The sequence below is a fragment of the Bipolaris maydis genome (genome assembly GCF_028858645.1).
Source record: "Bipolaris maydis strain C4 unplaced genomic scaffold PSV08scaffold_18, whole genome shotgun sequence".
NCBI lineage: Eukaryota > Fungi > Ascomycota > Dothideomycetes > Pleosporales > Pleosporaceae > Bipolaris > Bipolaris maydis.
In genome coordinates, this window is record NW_027093874.1 from 570900 (window position 1) to 588389 (window position 17490).

A 17490-nucleotide genomic window follows, 5' to 3' on the forward strand; every position below is an offset into this window, starting at 1 on the left:
AACCGCACTCAGAGACACGCCGGCAGCGACTGAACAAGTGTTCCTCACGGTCCGTTGTGGTGCAAGTGCAGCAGTTTAGCTGAGACAGGCGAGAGCGGCGGCTCGCAATTTCTGCCTCATTCGGACTTGCAGATTTGTCTTGGGAGCCAGTTATGCCCCGAACCCTTTAGAGAAGAAAAATCGAAGCTCAACTGCCTCGCCTCGCCTCGAGGATGCGCGTCTCAGCTCGTGCAAGCCATGTACCTGCGTGCACACCCTAGTCCTGAAACCTGAGCGAGCTAGTTCTTGCACGAGGTAAGTCACCATCCTTAGCGATGCAGCGGCTACAGAAATCAACCGGGAGGCGAGTCGTTGAGATGAAATCAGTGTGTTGGATTATTGTCTATTACAGCTGCCAAGACGTGCGCCCTCGTGGGTATGTGAAACAGAATCTCCACCCAAGGGCGTCTAAATGTACAGATAGCTCAAGTCGACAATTGTGTATAGTAATCAAAAACAAACCCCTCCCCCCCTATGTAGTGGTACCCGATGATGAGTAGAAAGGAAATTGTAAAAAGCATTAAGGCGTAATGGTTTGCACCAGTCGTTGTAGGGTCAAAACACAAGAGAAAAAACTGGGGGCCACGTGGGCTCGACGACCGTAATGTGATCGAAGAAAGAGACCATGTAGGAATGGTAGAATAGGGGAAGGCGGCATTTGCCAGACAGGAGCCTGGTCCGATCTGAAACGGCCAGAAGCGGGTACCCCCCCGTTCCTTTTTGTAAAGCAAGCGCGGAAGCCTGTTCCGAGCGGGAAAAAAACGTGCCATTGTCGTAGCAAAGTGATTGCTTTTTTTGCATCAAACGATTCGATGGAGGGGGCCGCCCAAAACGCCATGCTAAGAGATGGAGAAGAAGAAGGCCACGTGATGGATGCGAGGAGAAGGAAGGCGTGATAGGAAATCCAGGTGGTATGATGGTCCAGGAATGGGAGTGGGCATGTTGCCAAGCGGAGAGAAGGAAGGGTATTGGGCCGTGTCGCGTGCGTCTAGGTACATATCTGGTTACCGGGATCTCGGGTGGGCTGGATCGTAGTTGGCGATCCATGCATTCCATCTACACGGCAGCGAGTCAGCGTCAGCCAGAGTGGATTTTTTTGACCGACACTTGGCACAGCTCGCATGTGTGGTGATGCAAGATGCCATTTGTGGTGCATGGAGGGGCGACTAGGGTGCGTGTGGGAGGAATGAGGCACTTACTCGCTCATGCTTTGGAGGCACAGGGCTGGCACGTCTTGAGCTTGCACTGGTCACATTCGTAGATGGAGGTAAAGGGCCCGCTGTGGCACAAGTTGCAGGTCCATACGACGAGCGTGGTGTCGGACTTGATCAATTTGAAGCTGTGGGAGCAGCTTGGACGGGCCATTGCAAAGACGGGGAGAAGACGGGTGGGCAAACGATGGCAATTGAGCGGGAACGACTGTGGGTATGTGTGAGTGAGAGTTTTGAGAGGCCGGGTGAGTGAGTGTATGCGAGTGAGGGAGGTGGTGGGTGAGATGGGGCGGGGGATGGCTAGAGTAGATATAGCAATTGAGGTTGAGCGAGTACTGACGTGAATAGTGGCGGCAGGACCGCAGGGGCCAAGGAGGAAACGAAGTTGAGGTAGGGGAGGGTAGGGGGAGGGTTGAGAGCGAGGGTGTTTAGGGCCGGCTTGATCGTGGCTGACAAAACAAACGTCAATGTGGAGGAGGATGTGGAGGTGGAGGAGGAGGAAGAAGGAGAGGCAGGGGCGAGCGGAGACCAAAGAGGCAGGAGAAGCAGAAGAGGCAGTTGCAGTGTTTGGATGATTGCTAGAGAAGGAACGACTCTAGGGCTTTGCTTGTTGCCAGACTGCAGACGCTAACGACGCGGATCTTGGGCCGTCTTATACTTGCTCCCTTCAGTCAGAGGCTTGGAGGGGAGAAGCGGAGAATAAACTTTGGCTACATTGCAAGCCATTCGACGGCCATTCACGCCAGGTGCAAGTGGGTGTGGGTGTGTACAACGAGCAGCAGCGCGCAGCCGTGCAGCCGCCTGGCCGTGGTGCCTTGGTCGAGTGTCGAGATCCAAAGGCGGATGGGTGCCGGACCGATGAAGCAAAAGATGGTCTTGATGGTGCCACGAGGGAGTGGGCCAGCCGCCTACTACGACGACAACGACGACGACGACTGCGACTGCGACTGCGACTACGACTGCGACTACGACTACGACTACGACTACGACGTCGAGCTGAGCCGGCCGCTCTGCCTACTTGGCTCGCTCTCGCTCTCCGTCTCTGTGCCTCGCCCGCCTCGCTCGTGTTCTGATCTCCCAGGATGGCTCTGTCCACCACGACAGGCTGCCTGTCCCGCAGCCGCATCCGCGACGAGCATGCCGTGTAGAGGCCGCAGCAGGCCCGAGAGTGCATGGCAGGGCAGGCCATGGCAGAGCAGAGCAGGGCAGGCCAGGCCAGGCCAGGGCGCAATGGCATAGTTCGGCGAGGGATCGAGGGCAGCGCTGCTGCAGCCAGTGTGTCACGGCCAACCGTGCCCGGCGGCCGCGTTGTGATGATGGCATATGCGCCCTCGTCCACAAGCAGACGTTTGGACAGGCTCAGCATGTATGCAGCCACGGCGTGCGCGACCGAATGCCAATTGCAGTCGATGCTAGGCTGGGCGCGGCATTGGCTCCTGGTGCGTTTCCTTTTTCGCTGGCTGCTGGCGTGCGCCCACTGGCCATCCCGGCTGGCCACATGCGCTGCGTAGGAGCCGCATGGGCTGCCGGGCGGCCCAGACACGATTGCCGAAACCGTCGCTATGCATGGGCGTCCCTCCCCCCCGGCCCGTTTCCTCTCCACCACCCACCAGGCCCGTAAACACCTGGTGCATCCTGCTGTCCACAACAAACTCTCCCACCGCGCCCGGACGCCCAAAAGCAACCCAACCATCCTGCCAGCCAGCCAGCCAGCCTCGGACCATCTCCGATTCATCGGCCGCCTGCAGCTGGCCCTGTCCAGCTCCACCATGGCACTGTTGGCCAACGCGTCCATGTGCGTGCGCTGCTGCGATCCCGCCCATGGTCGTCCATCTTGATCTTGCCCTCACCCTGACGCCCGGTGCCACGATGCCAGATCGTGCAACCCCATGGCCATTTGTCTTTGGGCTAGCTCCATCGCAACTCGTCTCCATGCTCGGCGGTTGCAACGCAGTTGGCGCGCAAACATCACCGCCCAGTGTACTACGTCCCATCCGCTCTCATCCTATCTATCGGCCCCGGACCAGGCTCTTGGAAAACTACCTTCGCTGGAAAGCCGAACTTTTGCCGGCCCCTCGTATCCCCGAGCGTTGCTGTCGTGCACGCCGTTTTCTGTCACTTCACCATAGCTCCACGCACAGCCAGACCGTGCCGCTAGACCTGGTGTTCGGGACCAAATGGCCTCTACTAGTGTCCGCTCCTTTTGCAGCCCCGGCAGCCAATCGGGCTGTTTCTTGCACAGCCTCGTCAACACCATCACACCGTTCAGCCAGCAAGACAGAGGCCGACCATGTCCATCATCAATCCACCGGCCCTGTGGAGCATCATTGCTTCTCTTTTGAGCACACTCCATGGTTGCACCAGGGAGCCTATCCTCCCTCCCACATCACTGCACACCACCCAAGTAGCTTGACAATTCTTTTGGCATGGAGCTGATCGTATTGCCGGTTTGGCTGTCAAGCTACCTGCCTGCTATGCCACCGCCACCTCGCTGCCGAGTCGTTGTCGACGCCTACAGGGCCTCGAGCGATGTGCAAAGCACATTGACGGACCCACGCCAACATGTATTTGTGCTTCCCTCTTCCAAGACAACTCTCAATGTCTGTCCCAGCCACTGGCTGCTTTGGGCCACCTGACCTCAAACAGGTCAGCTAGTATGACAGAACAACGTCAAATCCCGTGTCCGTGGTGCGTTGATACTGCAACCGGCCTCGAAGCTCGACGGCTATGACTCCATCAGATCAGAGCCACCAATAGGGTGGCTTTCGCTGTGGACCGCCATGTATGTAGCTTGGGCAACCTTCACCATCACGTCCATCGAGGAAGTACAGAAGCAAGCGGTGAGCCTGTGTAACCGAGCAAGTCTGCGCGTGGCTGCGATTGCCGAGTCAAGCAATGGATATAAAAAGGCAGACCAGACGGGCTGCATGGCATTGTGAAAGGCGGGGACTCGAGAAGCTCTGCAGGTACAGAGGCGCATCGTGGTCTACCTAAGGACCCTGACTGGCCAGACGAAGCGACTCTGTGATCGCGTGCCAGCGCAACAGCTGCTTGTAAGACGTTTGGGTAGTGCAGCCCTGTGCATAAAGAAGGAGCAACAGCCCCGCCAGCTCGCCGTGTGCATTTTGTCGATTGCTTGCATGTCAAGATTGCCCTTGGAGCTGTGCTTCGCACCGGAATCCCTACCACGTCGCTTTTGGTGATTGCGAGTCAGGTGCGGGCTGCCACGGGTTGCCGACTAGTCGTTTGCCGTATCGAGCGGATAGTGGGGCAGGCCCAACCCCCGACCTGCCGACAGCTTAGCTACTAGAATGTCGAGCAATTTTGCCAGGCCTCAGCGGCCTTCACCACAATTTGCCCACTACGAGAACGTCACTCTCCTAGGACCGCCCACCATGAGGGGCGCTATCGTCTTTGGCGGCACCTCGCACCCCAGGCTTGTTGAGGGCATTTGCGACCGCCTGGGCATGAAGCCTGGCTCTGCAACCCTGGGCAAATTCAAAAATGGAGAGACTTCCGTCACCATTCGTACGCTCACCTCGCCCTCGCCCTCGCCCTCTCGCCCTACAAACACGCGCTAACTCGTGCAGATACTTCGATCCGCAACAAAGATGTCTTCATCGTCCAGAGTGGGAGCGAGAAGTGCGTAGCCCAGCCCCGTCGTGCGCCATATGGCTAATGGGTCAGAATCAACGACTCGGTGATGGAGCTGCTGATTATGATCTCGGCCTGCAAAGGTGGCTCGGCCAAGTCAGTCACAGGTACCGCGCGCCTCGGTGAGCTCAATGCCAGCTACTAACAGCCGCAGCCGTCATGCCTTACTTTCCCTACTCGCGTCAGTCCAAGAAGAAGCAGCACCGTGGTGCCATCACTGCGCGCATGGTCGCAAACCTCTTGCACATTGCCGGCGTCAGCCATGTCATGACAATTGACCTGCACGCTTCGCAGATGCAGGGCTTCTTCAAGTGCCCCGTTGACAACCTCGTCGCCGAACCCCTCATCGCGCGCTGGATTCGCGTCAACGTGCCCAATTGGAGGGAGGCTGTGGTTGTTAGCAAGAACCCGGGTGGCACGAAGCGTGTCACATCGCTAGCTGACGCGCTGAAACTCAGTTTCGGCATTGTGACGACCGACAGGCGTAGGGCAGGCACAGCGGTGCACTGGAACGAAAGCGCCATGTTTGAGCAACTTCGATTGGATGGTGCGTACGAGACGCCAGGTTTGGTGCGAACTGCGCTGGATACGGATGCCGATGTGACACCGATCAGCAACATCACAATCGATCCAAAAGCGGAACCGGGCAAATCGAGCCTCAGACGCACCCCCACAAATCCACTTGTACGGCGAGTTCATGCTGGCTCAGAGTCAGCAGGAAGCCATCCACTGTCCAAGTCGATGCGTGCGGGCTCTATCATCGAACCCGAAGTCCCACTAGAGCCCATTCGAACTGATGCAGAGAACCAAGAACAGGAAGCGCCCGAGGAGCAGGATGCAGATGAGAGTGGCGCCGAGGAGGAGGAGTACACTGATGAGGTTTGTCCATACCAAAGACTTGTGCCATCTTTCTAACCATCACAGCGTGCACGAAACGTCATTCATGGACGTCTAGTCCAAGGCCACATTGTTGATGACACTCATCCTTCGCCATCCATGTCCGCAACCTCGCATAGTACCTGGCGCAATCGTCCCCCGTCGGAAGGCGATGATGACATACCCAATCACATGATGTCCTCGTTCGTTTCGAATGCCTCGTCTAGTCGTAACAGAGAGACCGAGCATTCGCACGCTCTTGGGGGAACCTATGATGCTGCTGCCTCATCTGAAGATGAGGAAGAAGACCTTAAGAATCCCGAACTCGAGACCATGGTGACTCTTGTCGGCAATGTCAAAGATCGTCCCGTCTTTATTGTCGACGACATGATGGACAAGTCTGCATCATGGATTGCGGCCGCTGAGACTGTTGTCAAGCGCGGTGGCGCGACCAAGGTGTATTGCTTTGCCACGCATGGCATCTTTGGTGGCGATTGTCTTGAGGAGATGAGCAACTGTGATGTCATTGACAAGATTGTCATCACTAATGCGTTCCCAATTCCCGAACACAAGCTCGCTCAGGCCAGTCAAGACAAGCTAGACATCATCAAAGTTGATAACCTTCTAGCAGAAGCAATCAGGCGAAACCACCACGGAGAGAGTATGAGCCAGCTCTTTATGCACTACGACTAGACGAACTACCATGATGATGAGAGAATGTGGGAGAGTTCGAGCTTTGGTTTGTTGTTAGCAAGGCGTATGGGTACCACTTTACTACTGTTTTGTAGAAAGTACGAATATGGCGTTGTGAAAAAAATGAGACAACGGTAGGTGGTGGCAGCACCAATGAGCCTATCTATGTGGGCGTAAGCCACGAATGAAACAAGGTATTCATACGAGGTCATGAACTAGCCGCAGTAAGTTGCAGATGTCGAAGGCTCGGTACTGACGATACTTGCACCATGTCAGCATTCTACGTCGACCCTCTCTGCCTTGTTAACCCTGGTCTTCTTGTCTCGGGCCTGAGTCTCAAAACAGTGATTGACTGAAATCGTGATGCACTACACACCAACGATGCAGGCCTTGAGCCTGCAGGAGTCCCGTGACTTGATACGGCGCACTCTTAACGGAACGTTGGAAGAGGAATATCGGCATATGTCTTTATTTGTGCCTGGCTCTTTTATGAGGGTTGGGCCTGAGACGGTCTCGTTACATTTTTTGAACTAGTGCCTGTGCATGCATTTTATGTGCGTCTTGAGTAGTATAACGATGCTGTGGTATGAAGAACTGTCCGTTTGGATCATTTGATATTAGAGTTTCTTTATATTTTTGACTACATTGTTTTTTCTTTACATGTGTAAGGTCACCACTCTTCCCGCGTGATAACCATCTCGTGAATCCAAGTCCAAGGAATTTCAGTCTATCCATACACACTCTGTCTGTTGTAGCCAGGGAACTGTTTAAGTACGCTCTGGTCAAAATTCTTCAACTGCGGACAGCTCAAAGCAGCAACTGCATTGTTTACAACGTCGAGAAGTGTAGTGAGCGCGCCAAGCAGAATATCAGGCTTTGCCACTGCGGAAATTTGGTAGACGAAGCAAGCCAGGTTGTTTCCCTTGAGGAGATTGCCAGAACTGAAAATACCGCTGGTCAGGCTTGATACGTCGACACCAACGAAAGAGTCGGGTTGACCGGTGTTTCTAGAACGAGTCAGTGTAAACGAAGTCGCTTGATGTTGTAAGAGACGGAGCAAGGGACCAACGTACCCGCCAACCTCAAGAAACTTTGGGTACAAAGTCGCAGCATTCAAGGTATCAGCAAGAAAGTAGGGCGTGTCATATGGATATGCAATCGCACGACGGTACTAGCAAAGGAAACACCCCCCCCCCCATTAGCACATACACACTATAGCCACACGAACGAACAAAACTCACCCAATTATTCGGGATCCGCTCCCCACCCTGCACAGCAGTATACTTGCCGCTTGTACCCTGAATCCCAAACCACGACTGCAGCACATCATACGGCAGTATGCCCTCTGGATTCTCCGCCGAGTGATTCGCCATGAAGCGAAAGATGAACGTATACGCCGCCGGCTGCACCAGGAGGCCCGCAAACGGCCCACTGAAATAATACGGATTGGACTTGCGCTGCGCATCCACTCTGGCGCTGCGAAACGCAGTCAGGGTCTCGAGCGTGACGAAGCCGCCGGGCGACGCATCGACCAGCTGCTGGAACTGCGCAGGCACCGTCTGGAAGTTGTTGCCCGTCTGGTACAGATCCCCGCGCGTGGGCGACCCGTCCGTCTCGTACTTGTTGTGCGAGCCCGTGAGCCCATTAGCCAGGATGCCGGTGAGGCCCGCCTGGCCGAGCGAGGGCTTGCCGCCCATGGACCAGCTGAGGATGTCGCCGTTGAGGGCGCCGCCGACGGCGGAGAGGAGCAGCGCGAGCGTCGGGCCCATGCCGACGACTTTTGTCGTCGCTTCGACGTATTGCGTTACCGTCGCGTAGCCATTGTGCGGTAGGAAGTTCTGTTTGCGCCAAACGAGCAGAGTTTAAGCATGTAATCTTGAATTTTTTTTTGGTTTTCTGGAGAAGACGTACGTGGTTTGCAAGAGCATTCAGCCCGGGACATGGGCCCCGAAGATCGCCAGGGCCTGGGGGAACGTATTCATGGCCGCTCCCCGCGCTGACGTCGATGTACTGTGCTTTTGCGTCGAAGATGGGGACGGGCTCGAATAGAGATGTAGCGGCACTCGCACTGTTGCTCTGTCTTGCTTGCATCGCCTTTGCTACTTCTTCCTCTGCGCGCTTGAGCACTTGCGGATCGTGGCTTGCAGCATCCAGTATGGCAGTTGGCCATGCCGCTGTCAACGACGCAGTCGCAACACCAAGGAGCACCGTTTTCACGTTCAGAAAATACATGATAGAAAATTTTCTCACACAAACAAAATATCAAACAATGCAAGAAACGAACAAGTGGAGAGGGTGTCACAAACATGACGGCGTCTCCATCACTCAACCTCTATATAACCCGTCTGTCCCGTCTGACTGGCTACCCCGTTGCTTGTCATCTTTCCTTTGTGTGTTATCTCGCTTTGGAAAACTGCGCAGCGTTTCCCGCTACTACCGTAGACTTTCAGCCGATCTCACTTTAATATCGCCCCGGTCCCGCCCCCCTCCCAATTCATCCATCAAATAGATTTCCACGCATCTCATCCAAGACCAAGCCTGGGGGGGGGGGGGGGGGGGGGGGAGGAAGGGAGCTAGGGGGAAGTTACGTAGAGCATTAGCTGGGTTGGGCGGTAATAGTTTAGTGCTAGCTTTGAGTATGTAATACGGTGATGTTTGGATTCGGTGCTAGGACCGGTGGCGACATAAGGGGGGTGGGTTTGCTTAATGGTTCTCTTTTACTTTATTTCCGAGGCATGTAATTGGATGGTGAGATTTGTGTACTTGGGGAGTGGAAAGGGTAAGGTATCTATGCAAGTTGGGTCCCGCCCCATGTAAAAGTACATTGTGTAGTGTAGTGTATGCAGTCAGTATCTGATACCACCCCCAGTCGTTTGTGCCGCTTTCTTCTTTTTGCAGGTCATGAGGATGTGTCTGGGGTTAACGGAGCGGAGCATTGCTAGTGCCCCGTATGGGTGTGGTTGGGAGATCGAAAGCAGCCCAGCTTTGCATACTCCATTCGGCGTGACGTACTTCAACATCGTCAATCATTCTCAAAGGGACTTGCAGCTTTTTTAAGTTCTCAAATTAAATTATTTTTTTTCTCCTACATTCAGCATCATTCTACCTCTTAATTCAGCTCAGTGCCTTAAATGTACGCCTAAGAAACTATTAAATAATTCCAAACACCGATCAGAAATCCTTCAAGTAATATCTTGGGTGCGAAATTCTCCTATTGGATTAGTCTCACGCATGGTTCGCGATCTAGCGTTCTGGCTTTTGCGATTGGGTTTACGCGGACGAGCCCAGTGACCAACAGAACGGAGGTGCTACGAGATCTGGTTTGGTCCAATTGTGGGCGTCGGACCGTTTATGCTTGCTTGCTAATATGGATCGGACGCATGTATGCGTACTCCCGTGGAGATCTGCATTACGACCCCTTTTGTCCTGTTTTAGACTACATCTGAAGTTTGGTCGCGGGGAATGCAAGGGTTTGCTTCCGATAGTGGTGGCGCTATTTGTCAAAATAGGTTTGTATGCACGATTTGGTGTTGGCTATAAATGGTTTAGAGGGTTTGGGGGGTTCCCGCGCTGACAAGCCATCTTGGTTTGGTTGTGCTGATCGCATCTTGATTTAATCATTTTGCTTGCCGCTTCTGGGGTGTATCAGTCATGAGACAGGGGTAGATTTTTTTCTGCTTTGGAACCCGCATTGCGTAGGTGGCATTCGCACCATTGGCGATGGCTGAGGGAGAGGTAGGATTGCATAGTGAATGTGGCTTGAGAAGGCGCCGAGCAGTTGCGCCGGTCAGAATCGGCAAAGACTACACAGTAATCTCGCACTTGGTGAAGACATCTCGATTTACGGAAAAGGAGGAGGGTGCTGACTACCGATTGAAGACAAGATTGACCTCATCCATGGCCCTCTGTGCGTGCATTCGTATACACCCCGCAGAATACGGCTCGGTTTCTGGGGGTTGTGATGACATTAACATCATGACGGGCTGATACCGTACCGACAGTATACCAAATCTGAACAAGGGCAAGCCGATGGAGACTCAATCAAGATTTCCTTGCATGGAGATTCTTGAACAATACGGTTTGCAAGTGGTTGCGCACAATCTATTACGTTACATTCTCTAATAACTAAGCGCAGACCATGTGCTGGCTACACATGATTGAGTGATGTGGCTGTGTGATTTTGTTCTGCGATTAGCCCAAACTTTGTCCTTGATCGGTAATATTCCTAAAGCTCAGCTGAAATTGGACCGTGTTGAACCTAAGAGATACGAAGCATGTTGGGGGCCAATTTGATAGCTTTAGTCCATCACAGTCAATCAACTCAACCCTAGAATTCGGTGTGGGATTGAGTTTCTCTTGCTATGCACATTAGAATTAAAGGTAAGACCATGCTTCATTCTGTATGTTTCTTGTCTTTTGGCTAGTCCCGATCTAGGCCTGTGGACTGGTGATCATTTCAAGCAGCTTCAGCTTTGTGAGGATGACGTTGACCAGGATGAAACCACTATCATCTCCGGCCAGATGTTTGTCATTGCTCACCAGATATTGGCTCATACTCATCTTGCCCCTTCCACACTTGCTGTTGTGCCCAATAGCCTTGTCAATCCCAACGGCTACCTCTTGGGAGTCTTCCTTTCTAGTCTTGAGAAGCGCTTAAATCTTAATAGAGCGACAGCGTAGTGGCGAGAAGACCCGTTAATGTATAGCATGGTACATATGATGAGTGATGGTGGAGCAAAGTCGTATTGCCGTAGCCTTGGGTTTCTTGTAATGGGCTCTGCCTTGATATTGATAACATACTTAAAAACCTTAGCTATTTTGCCTGAAACTCGAGTAAAGTAGGTGCGGTGCTGCTGTTATTATAAACATTTATTGCTGCTGCAAAGCTCCCACACGGGCAGAATTACTAACTCAGCGGAAGCGTGTGACGATATGTGTAGTGGTCAAGGTGGCAGTCTGAACTTTGCATGGAAAGAGATACATAGTAAATCCAAAGGTTTGGGTCTTTACAACTTTCAGGCCATAAATAAACAATTCGAAATTCTATTTCAGTCCTCGTCTGAACACAGATCTTCGTGGACTATGAACAGGCGGTGAACATAGTTTCTTGTGATATAGTAGTCTCGCTTAGATCCATAGGCATATTCATTCCTGCGAATCAATACCTACTAAAGAACCATATCTCAGAGTGACTTCTTCCAAGGCTAGGCTGTTCATTGGTGCTGGTATATTTGATCTCATCGTGATAGCATTACCGACAGATCCTCCTGTGCTACCACAGGCGGGCATGATCAGCCAAAAGAAGCTCCACTGCTCTACATACAGGTAGATTTATGGTGGTCAAATCTACAAATTCCAATCCGAAATGCATTCTCATGGGAATGGGCTCAGGTTGCCCTGCGTATCACGTACCGTGATATCGCCTCGCAGAAACCCTACGAATCCTAGATGAAAAACTCTCAGGTGTTCAGAGCTTATCCTCAACATGTCAGAAATCGGTTTTATCTGCCTCAAATATATATTTTATGATAGAGTGTCTAGGTTCTTATTGCCCATGACCACGTCGTCATCAGCTGGGTGTGTTCGAAAAACTAAATTAGGCCTTTAGGTCTTGTTAACCACTGACTGATAGACAGATGAAATGGGAAACTAGCATGCGTAGATTCCCTCATACTATGTATAACGACGTTGGGTCATGGAGCTAAGACATCTCAGCACTGATAATAGAAGCCACTGTCATTTACATAAATCTTCTCGAGAAGTTCTTGCTGAAACTAATTTTGAGAACAAACAAGCTTCATACACTCGTATCTGTAAGATTTTGCATGAACAAAGCTTTGATAGACTTACATTTGAGAGATTTCTTATTATTACTCTCGATCGATATAGCGCGACCCTGTCGCTTCCATTGTGAATTCTGAAAAAATGTAGCTCATCCCCCAATCTGCTATCCCGAAACAAAGCATTTGGTCGCAGAGTTTCCATGAGCTGTGCATGCATCGTCTCTGTGACTTACGTGCTTTTTCAAGTCAGTGTGGACGTCTTAATTTGGGTCATCGATGGTCAGTGTTGAATAATAGATCACCGCATGGAGAAAGGACATTGTGGTCGTTATTATACGTTTCCCAGTAGCTTTTGTCATCTTTGACAAGACACGCGTGGTCAAATAGCAGTAAACCAATATCTAGAAACGCGTTGATTTTTATAGCGGCAATATCGCCGCCGCTACGGCGAAAAACAGGGTAGCAACTATAGTCGCGGTACGGTGGAGAATGATGTAACTGCTAAGTTAACTGATAACCAAGGTATATGCTGCAAAGTATAGCATCATTTAATGACGCAAATCGTTTCCCAAAGCTCATCCATCAATGTCAATCCATTAAGCCCGCAATCCCTCCATGAGCGCACCTTCTTCCCTCTTCCCCACAGCCTGGAAAACAGCGCCGTCTCCACCAACATCCAATCCCTTCTCAGCTCGTTCATATGCCTCATCGCTCCTATCCAACAAGATCTCCAGCTCTTCTTTGCTCAATAATTTTGCGCCATGACTCGCCTCATTGATATCGTACTTTTCTCCATCACTTCTCCTTAAAAGCTTCTGAAGCTCTTCAAGTTCCTGCTCCTTCTCTAAGTTTTTTGTTCCACCTCGATCATTTCGCACACCACCCTTGCGGATGACGAGCTTTTCCAGACGACGTTTCGCTTCAGCAGACTCAAGGAGTTTTTGCTCTACGGTATTGCGCGTCGCAAATCGGTAAACAATAACGTTACGTGTTTGGCCAATACGATGTGCACGATCCATGGCCTGGAGATCCTGTTGCGGGTTCCAATCGCTGTCAAAAAGTATGACTGTATCCGCTGCTGCTAGATTGATACCTTGGCCACCTGCACGTGTGGACAAGATGAAGATGTTTGTTGCTTCTTTTGTAGCAGATGATGTTTTGTTGAATGCTAGGATTTGATCCTGCCGGTCTGTCTGTGCTACGGAACCATCTATGCGAGAATAGTTCCAGGAGCGGAGATTCAAATAGTAGCCAAGGAGGTCTAGGGTAGTTGTAAACTGAGAGAAGATAAGAACTTTGTGACCACGGGCTATAAGCTCGGGAAGAATCGAGTCCAGTAGGAGCATCTTGCCCGAAGTTGATACGAGCGTCTCATCCGGTTCTGTCTCTGATGCAAAAGTCTCAGCCCCGTCCGTGTCGACTTTGATGAATGGATTGAAGAAGTTGTACGGCGAATTGCAACATAACCGAAGCTGCATGATGGGATTACCAAGCTTCTTCTGCATGAGTTGACGTTTCGCAATTTCGAATGTTGCTGCGCGTATCTTCTCATCCTCGGCATCTGAACTAAGATCTTCATCGTTCTCATCTTCTGACTCTGGCTTGTCCAAGTCTGCGAAGTACTTTTGGTCACTGACCTCCTCGTAGTTCTTCTTTGGGCGACCTCGACTTCGAGTCGATGCGACAGATGAAGGCGTCCCAGCGCGGGAAGTCTTTGCACTCTTGTTGGGAGTACACAAGTCGCTCAGAGCTTTGCGCTTATTACTACCATTGTTACTGCGAATACTCAATGGTGTCCCCGCTCGACTACTGAGACCAATACTTAGTCTCTCCACTGCTTTGTCCTCGAGATAAGACCGGCTGGTACCATCAAGGATGGCTTGGTATAGCTCACGTTGCATCGAGGTCAATGGCGCATATAAGACGTACTCACGCTTCTTGGGCATCAAGCTTTCGACATCCGTCTTGACACGACGCAACAGGAAAGGCTTCAACACTGCATGCAGTGACTTGACCAGATATTGTTGACGTTCTTCTGATAACAACTGTTCAAAACTGGCCTTGTCCTTGAGCCCGGAAAAGTCAAACCAGCTCTCAAATGTAGAGAGTTTGTCGAACACTGTAGGTAGAAGGAAATGAAGCAGCGACCACAGCTCTGTCAAGTTGTTCTGTAACGGTGTACCTGTGATAAGCAGACGATTTGCGGATTGAAATTGTTGCAGCTCACGAATCAGTCTGCAGTCAAGATTCTTGATGCGATGCCCCTCGTCAATGATGATAAACTGCCAGCCGAAGTTTGTAAGATATTTGCGGTCGTTCATGCAAATTTCATAGCTTGTAACCATGATGGGAAAGTCAGCTGTGCCGGGATTCCGTAATCTAGTTCTGCGCAGTCTCTCACGCTCTTTCTTATCGCCGTGGTAAAGCATGACCGGCATGCTTGGTGTCCATTTCTCAAATTCTGCAACCCAATTGCTGGTAGTACTGAGTGGCGCGGCAATAAGAAAAGGACCATACGACTTGTTCTCCCAAAGATGAGCCAGCATGGAAATAGTCTGTATAGTCTTGCCCAAACCCATCTCGTCAGCCAAAATACCATTGATACCGTTATTGTATAACGACACCATCCACTCGAGCCCCTCCAGCTGGTATGACCGCATTGTACCACCGGTGACAAGTTTGGGCTGTCTTGCAGACTTCAGGTTCGTCATTCCGATATCGCCTGTCTTGACATTGTCTTTGTCATCTTCTGTTGCCTCTGCAATATCTGCTTTCTTCTTCAGCTCTTCTTTCGTGAAGTAACTGGATATGTCTGATTGCTGCCTCTTTGGCCCCCCTCGACCTTTAGTATCTTGTTTTTTGGGTCTCCCGCGCCCCTTCTTCGGTACCGTATCTGGCTCTTCTGTATTCGCTGCCGCCGTTTCGTTTGCTGTGCTTCTGCGTGTGGCTCGTCTCTGCGATTCAGCTGCCGTCTTCTCCGCGTTCCTTTCGCGTGCCGAGGTCTCGCCTTTGGTCTTCTTGTCTTGCGCTTCTTCCTCTTCCTCCTGCTTTTGCATTTGCTGAAGCATGACTGAAGCATACAACTTCGATTTGTTCATGAGAAACTCCAATTGCTGGAACTTTTTATCCAATACCTCCTTGCCACTCTTAATGTCCGCCTTTCTCTCTTTCTCTAATTGCGCGTCACGTTTCGCGTCTTCTTTCTCGCGCTGTATCCTCATGCGCTCTTCTTCCTCTTGCATCGATTGTAGCACGTTTTCCTTCTCCATGGTGGCAGGTGGCGGCGATGACGCAGGCGTAGAAGGGGATTTAGATATCGCGCTCATGGCAGGGAGTGATGAGATTGTGCAACAGGCCAGAAAATAAATACAAGAGAAGTATCACAACGCAATAATCTCCAAAACTCGTATTAGGGACAAGTGGCGACAACCTTTTGAATGGGGTAGATGTCTATGGGGGTCGCGACAAAGGAAGACGCGCTAGGCGAGAAATCGATGACGATATTTCCAACGCGCGATCACGCCCCTGAACTTAATTGCTTTACGCCACACATCAACCCCTTTCAGCCCCACTACTGTTTCTTTTTACATGCGCCCATGCTATGATTTCGCATAGAGTGATATAGACAGCTACATGTGGGCTTCCTCATAAAGATAGGCGATAGAAAACAGCGTCTTCTGGGTTCTCATAGTAGCTCTCAGTTTCCTCGAACCCATACTTCTCGTATAATTTCCGCGCAGGTGTCATCGTCCTCAGCGTGTCAAGCAACATCTCCTTGTAGCCCCATTTTCTCGCATAAGAAACTGCGACATCCATCAAGAGCTTCGAAACACCAAGCCTTCGGGATTCTGGGGTCAAGAAAAGTCGTTTTAATTCGCACGTTGTGGTACTTGATGAAGTCGAATTCGCTAGCAAAGCTGAGGATTCGGAGGTAGTCGGCGTAGTGAAAAACGGCCGTATGGCTATGCATCCGACCGCCCTTTCATGTCTTGTCGATTGGGTGTCAGACTGCGTTGTTCCATTCATTCCAAGTGATTTTGTTGAAGATACTGGCTCTGAGGTATAGGATGATGCACACGCCAACCATACTGCGCCTCCTTTTTCAATTGCATATTTTCCCGGCAATTCGGCCAGCTCGTGTTCGAAGTTTTGGAAGTCAAGGCTAACGGGAAGTGATTTTGCATAGGCAAGGAACAATTGTTCCACAGTTTTTTTGTCCTCTGGGAAGACGGCGAGGCGAATATTCACGTTCGGCTGAGCCATCTTTGCTTGCGTGTATTGTGTACGGCAGATCCAGTTGTGATGGCTCAATAGGAGAATACAAACATTAACAACATTTCATTTGGGACTAGCTCTTGAAAAAAATCTGATAAAGCCGAGATATTGCCTACCCAATGCCGTTATTTGGAATGTTCTAGTCGTAGTAGTGACAGCGTAGGGCGTGCGGTTGTTGTGTTCGTATTCGCCAGATGCAGTTGGTGGGTTCGAGTCATCTTGGAACAGCCCCACTTCCTGTCGACCATCACCTGTACTGCTTCGAACATCAATTTACAAAAAGAATATATTACATAGAATTCTGAGTCTTTCCATCGAAATCACGTGTTTGGTCTTATGGTCTAGTGGTATGATTCTCGCTTAGGGATTTCCCGAGCACAGCTTGCGAGAGGCCCCGCGTTCGAGTCGCGGTAAGACCCATTCATTACTTTTTTGCCTTTTTGCCAGGTATCGTATCTTTTTGCTGCTTATAGGAAAAGTTGTGGAAAGCAAAGTGCGCTTTTGGCACGAAGCGGTTGTTTTTGCATACCTCGAGGCGCCACATATCTTTCTAAGACCCATAGCAGATCACACACTGTAAGTTGTTGACACTCATGCAGTTCCAAATTGAACAGTACTATTTACGTTTACTGCACCTCTTTTGGAATTCGTTGCAGGGCGAGTAGCGAATACAATGCGCGGCTCAATATCGATCCACGACGAACATATCGTTCTAGGGGACTGCAGAGCACAGTAGCTAATGACCCAGCCAAATCTAATTCAATGTTTACGTCTGTAGGGTTCAATGCTAAGGTGTTTCATTTTAAATAGAGGAAATGTGGACCTCAAGAGGTAATGCGGTCGAATCCAAAGGCATACATTCCCGATTATAGGTATTAATTAGCAGAAGCCGCAGTTGTTGGCTAGCGAGCCAAAAAGAAAATCTATCTCTTGCAGAAGAGCCTTTATGATATTTGCCA

The 17490-nt window shown here is 50.9% G+C and overlaps 5 protein-coding genes across 5 annotated transcripts; 2 read left to right on the forward strand and 3 right to left on the reverse strand.

Annotated features, from left to right (window-relative positions):
* Positions 1–4561: 4561 nt before the first annotated feature.
* PSV08DRAFT_366705 (phosphoribosyltransferase-like protein) lies at positions 4562–6775 on the forward strand (the record flags this gene model as incomplete). The annotated part of the gene is made up of 5 exons (XM_014220496.2): positions 4562–4778; positions 4841–4892; positions 4938–5011; positions 5059–5783; positions 5829–6775. The coding sequence occupies 5 exons, from the start codon at positions 4562–4564 to the stop codon at positions 6471–6473; spliced, it is 1713 nt and encodes a 570-aa protein (XP_014075971.2). The 3' UTR covers positions 6474–6775.
* Positions 6776–7008: 233 nt separating this feature from the next.
* On the reverse strand, positions 7009–8822 carry PSV08DRAFT_366706 (uncharacterized protein). Its single transcript, XM_014220497.1, has 4 exons — positions 8385–8822; positions 7715–8311; positions 7547–7644; positions 7009–7480 (listed from the first exon to the last, which is right to left on the reverse strand). Exons 1-4 carry the CDS (start codon positions 8703–8705, stop codon positions 7201–7203), a joined length of 1296 nt encoding a protein of 431 aa, XP_014075972.1. The 5' UTR covers positions 8706–8822; the 3' UTR covers positions 7009–7200.
* A 2012-nt stretch (positions 8823–10834) lies between these two features.
* PSV08DRAFT_357219 (uncharacterized protein) lies at positions 10835–11153 on the forward strand (the record flags this gene model as incomplete). The annotated part of the gene is made up of 2 exons (XM_066092935.1): positions 10835–10853; positions 10909–11153. 2 exons carry the CDS (start codon positions 10835–10837, stop codon positions 11151–11153), a joined length of 264 nt encoding a protein of 87 aa, XP_065947976.1.
* Positions 11154–12837: 1684 nt separating this feature from the next.
* PSV08DRAFT_212205 (SNF2 family N-terminal domain-containing protein) lies at positions 12838–15477 on the reverse strand (the record flags this gene model as incomplete). The annotated part of the gene is made up of 1 exon (XM_014220499.2): positions 12838–15477. The coding sequence occupies one exon, from the start codon at positions 15475–15477 to the stop codon at positions 12853–12855; it is 2625 nt and encodes an 874-aa protein (XP_014075974.1). The 3' UTR covers positions 12838–12852.
* Positions 15478–15853: 376 nt separating this feature from the next.
* Positions 15854–16545, reverse strand: PSV08DRAFT_366708 (acyl-CoA N-acyltransferase). Its single transcript, XM_014220500.2, has one exon. It carries the CDS (start codon positions 16517–16519, stop codon positions 15902–15904), a length of 618 nt encoding a protein of 205 aa, XP_014075975.1. The 5' UTR covers positions 16520–16545; the 3' UTR covers positions 15854–15901.
* Positions 16546–17490: the final 945 nt, after the last annotated feature.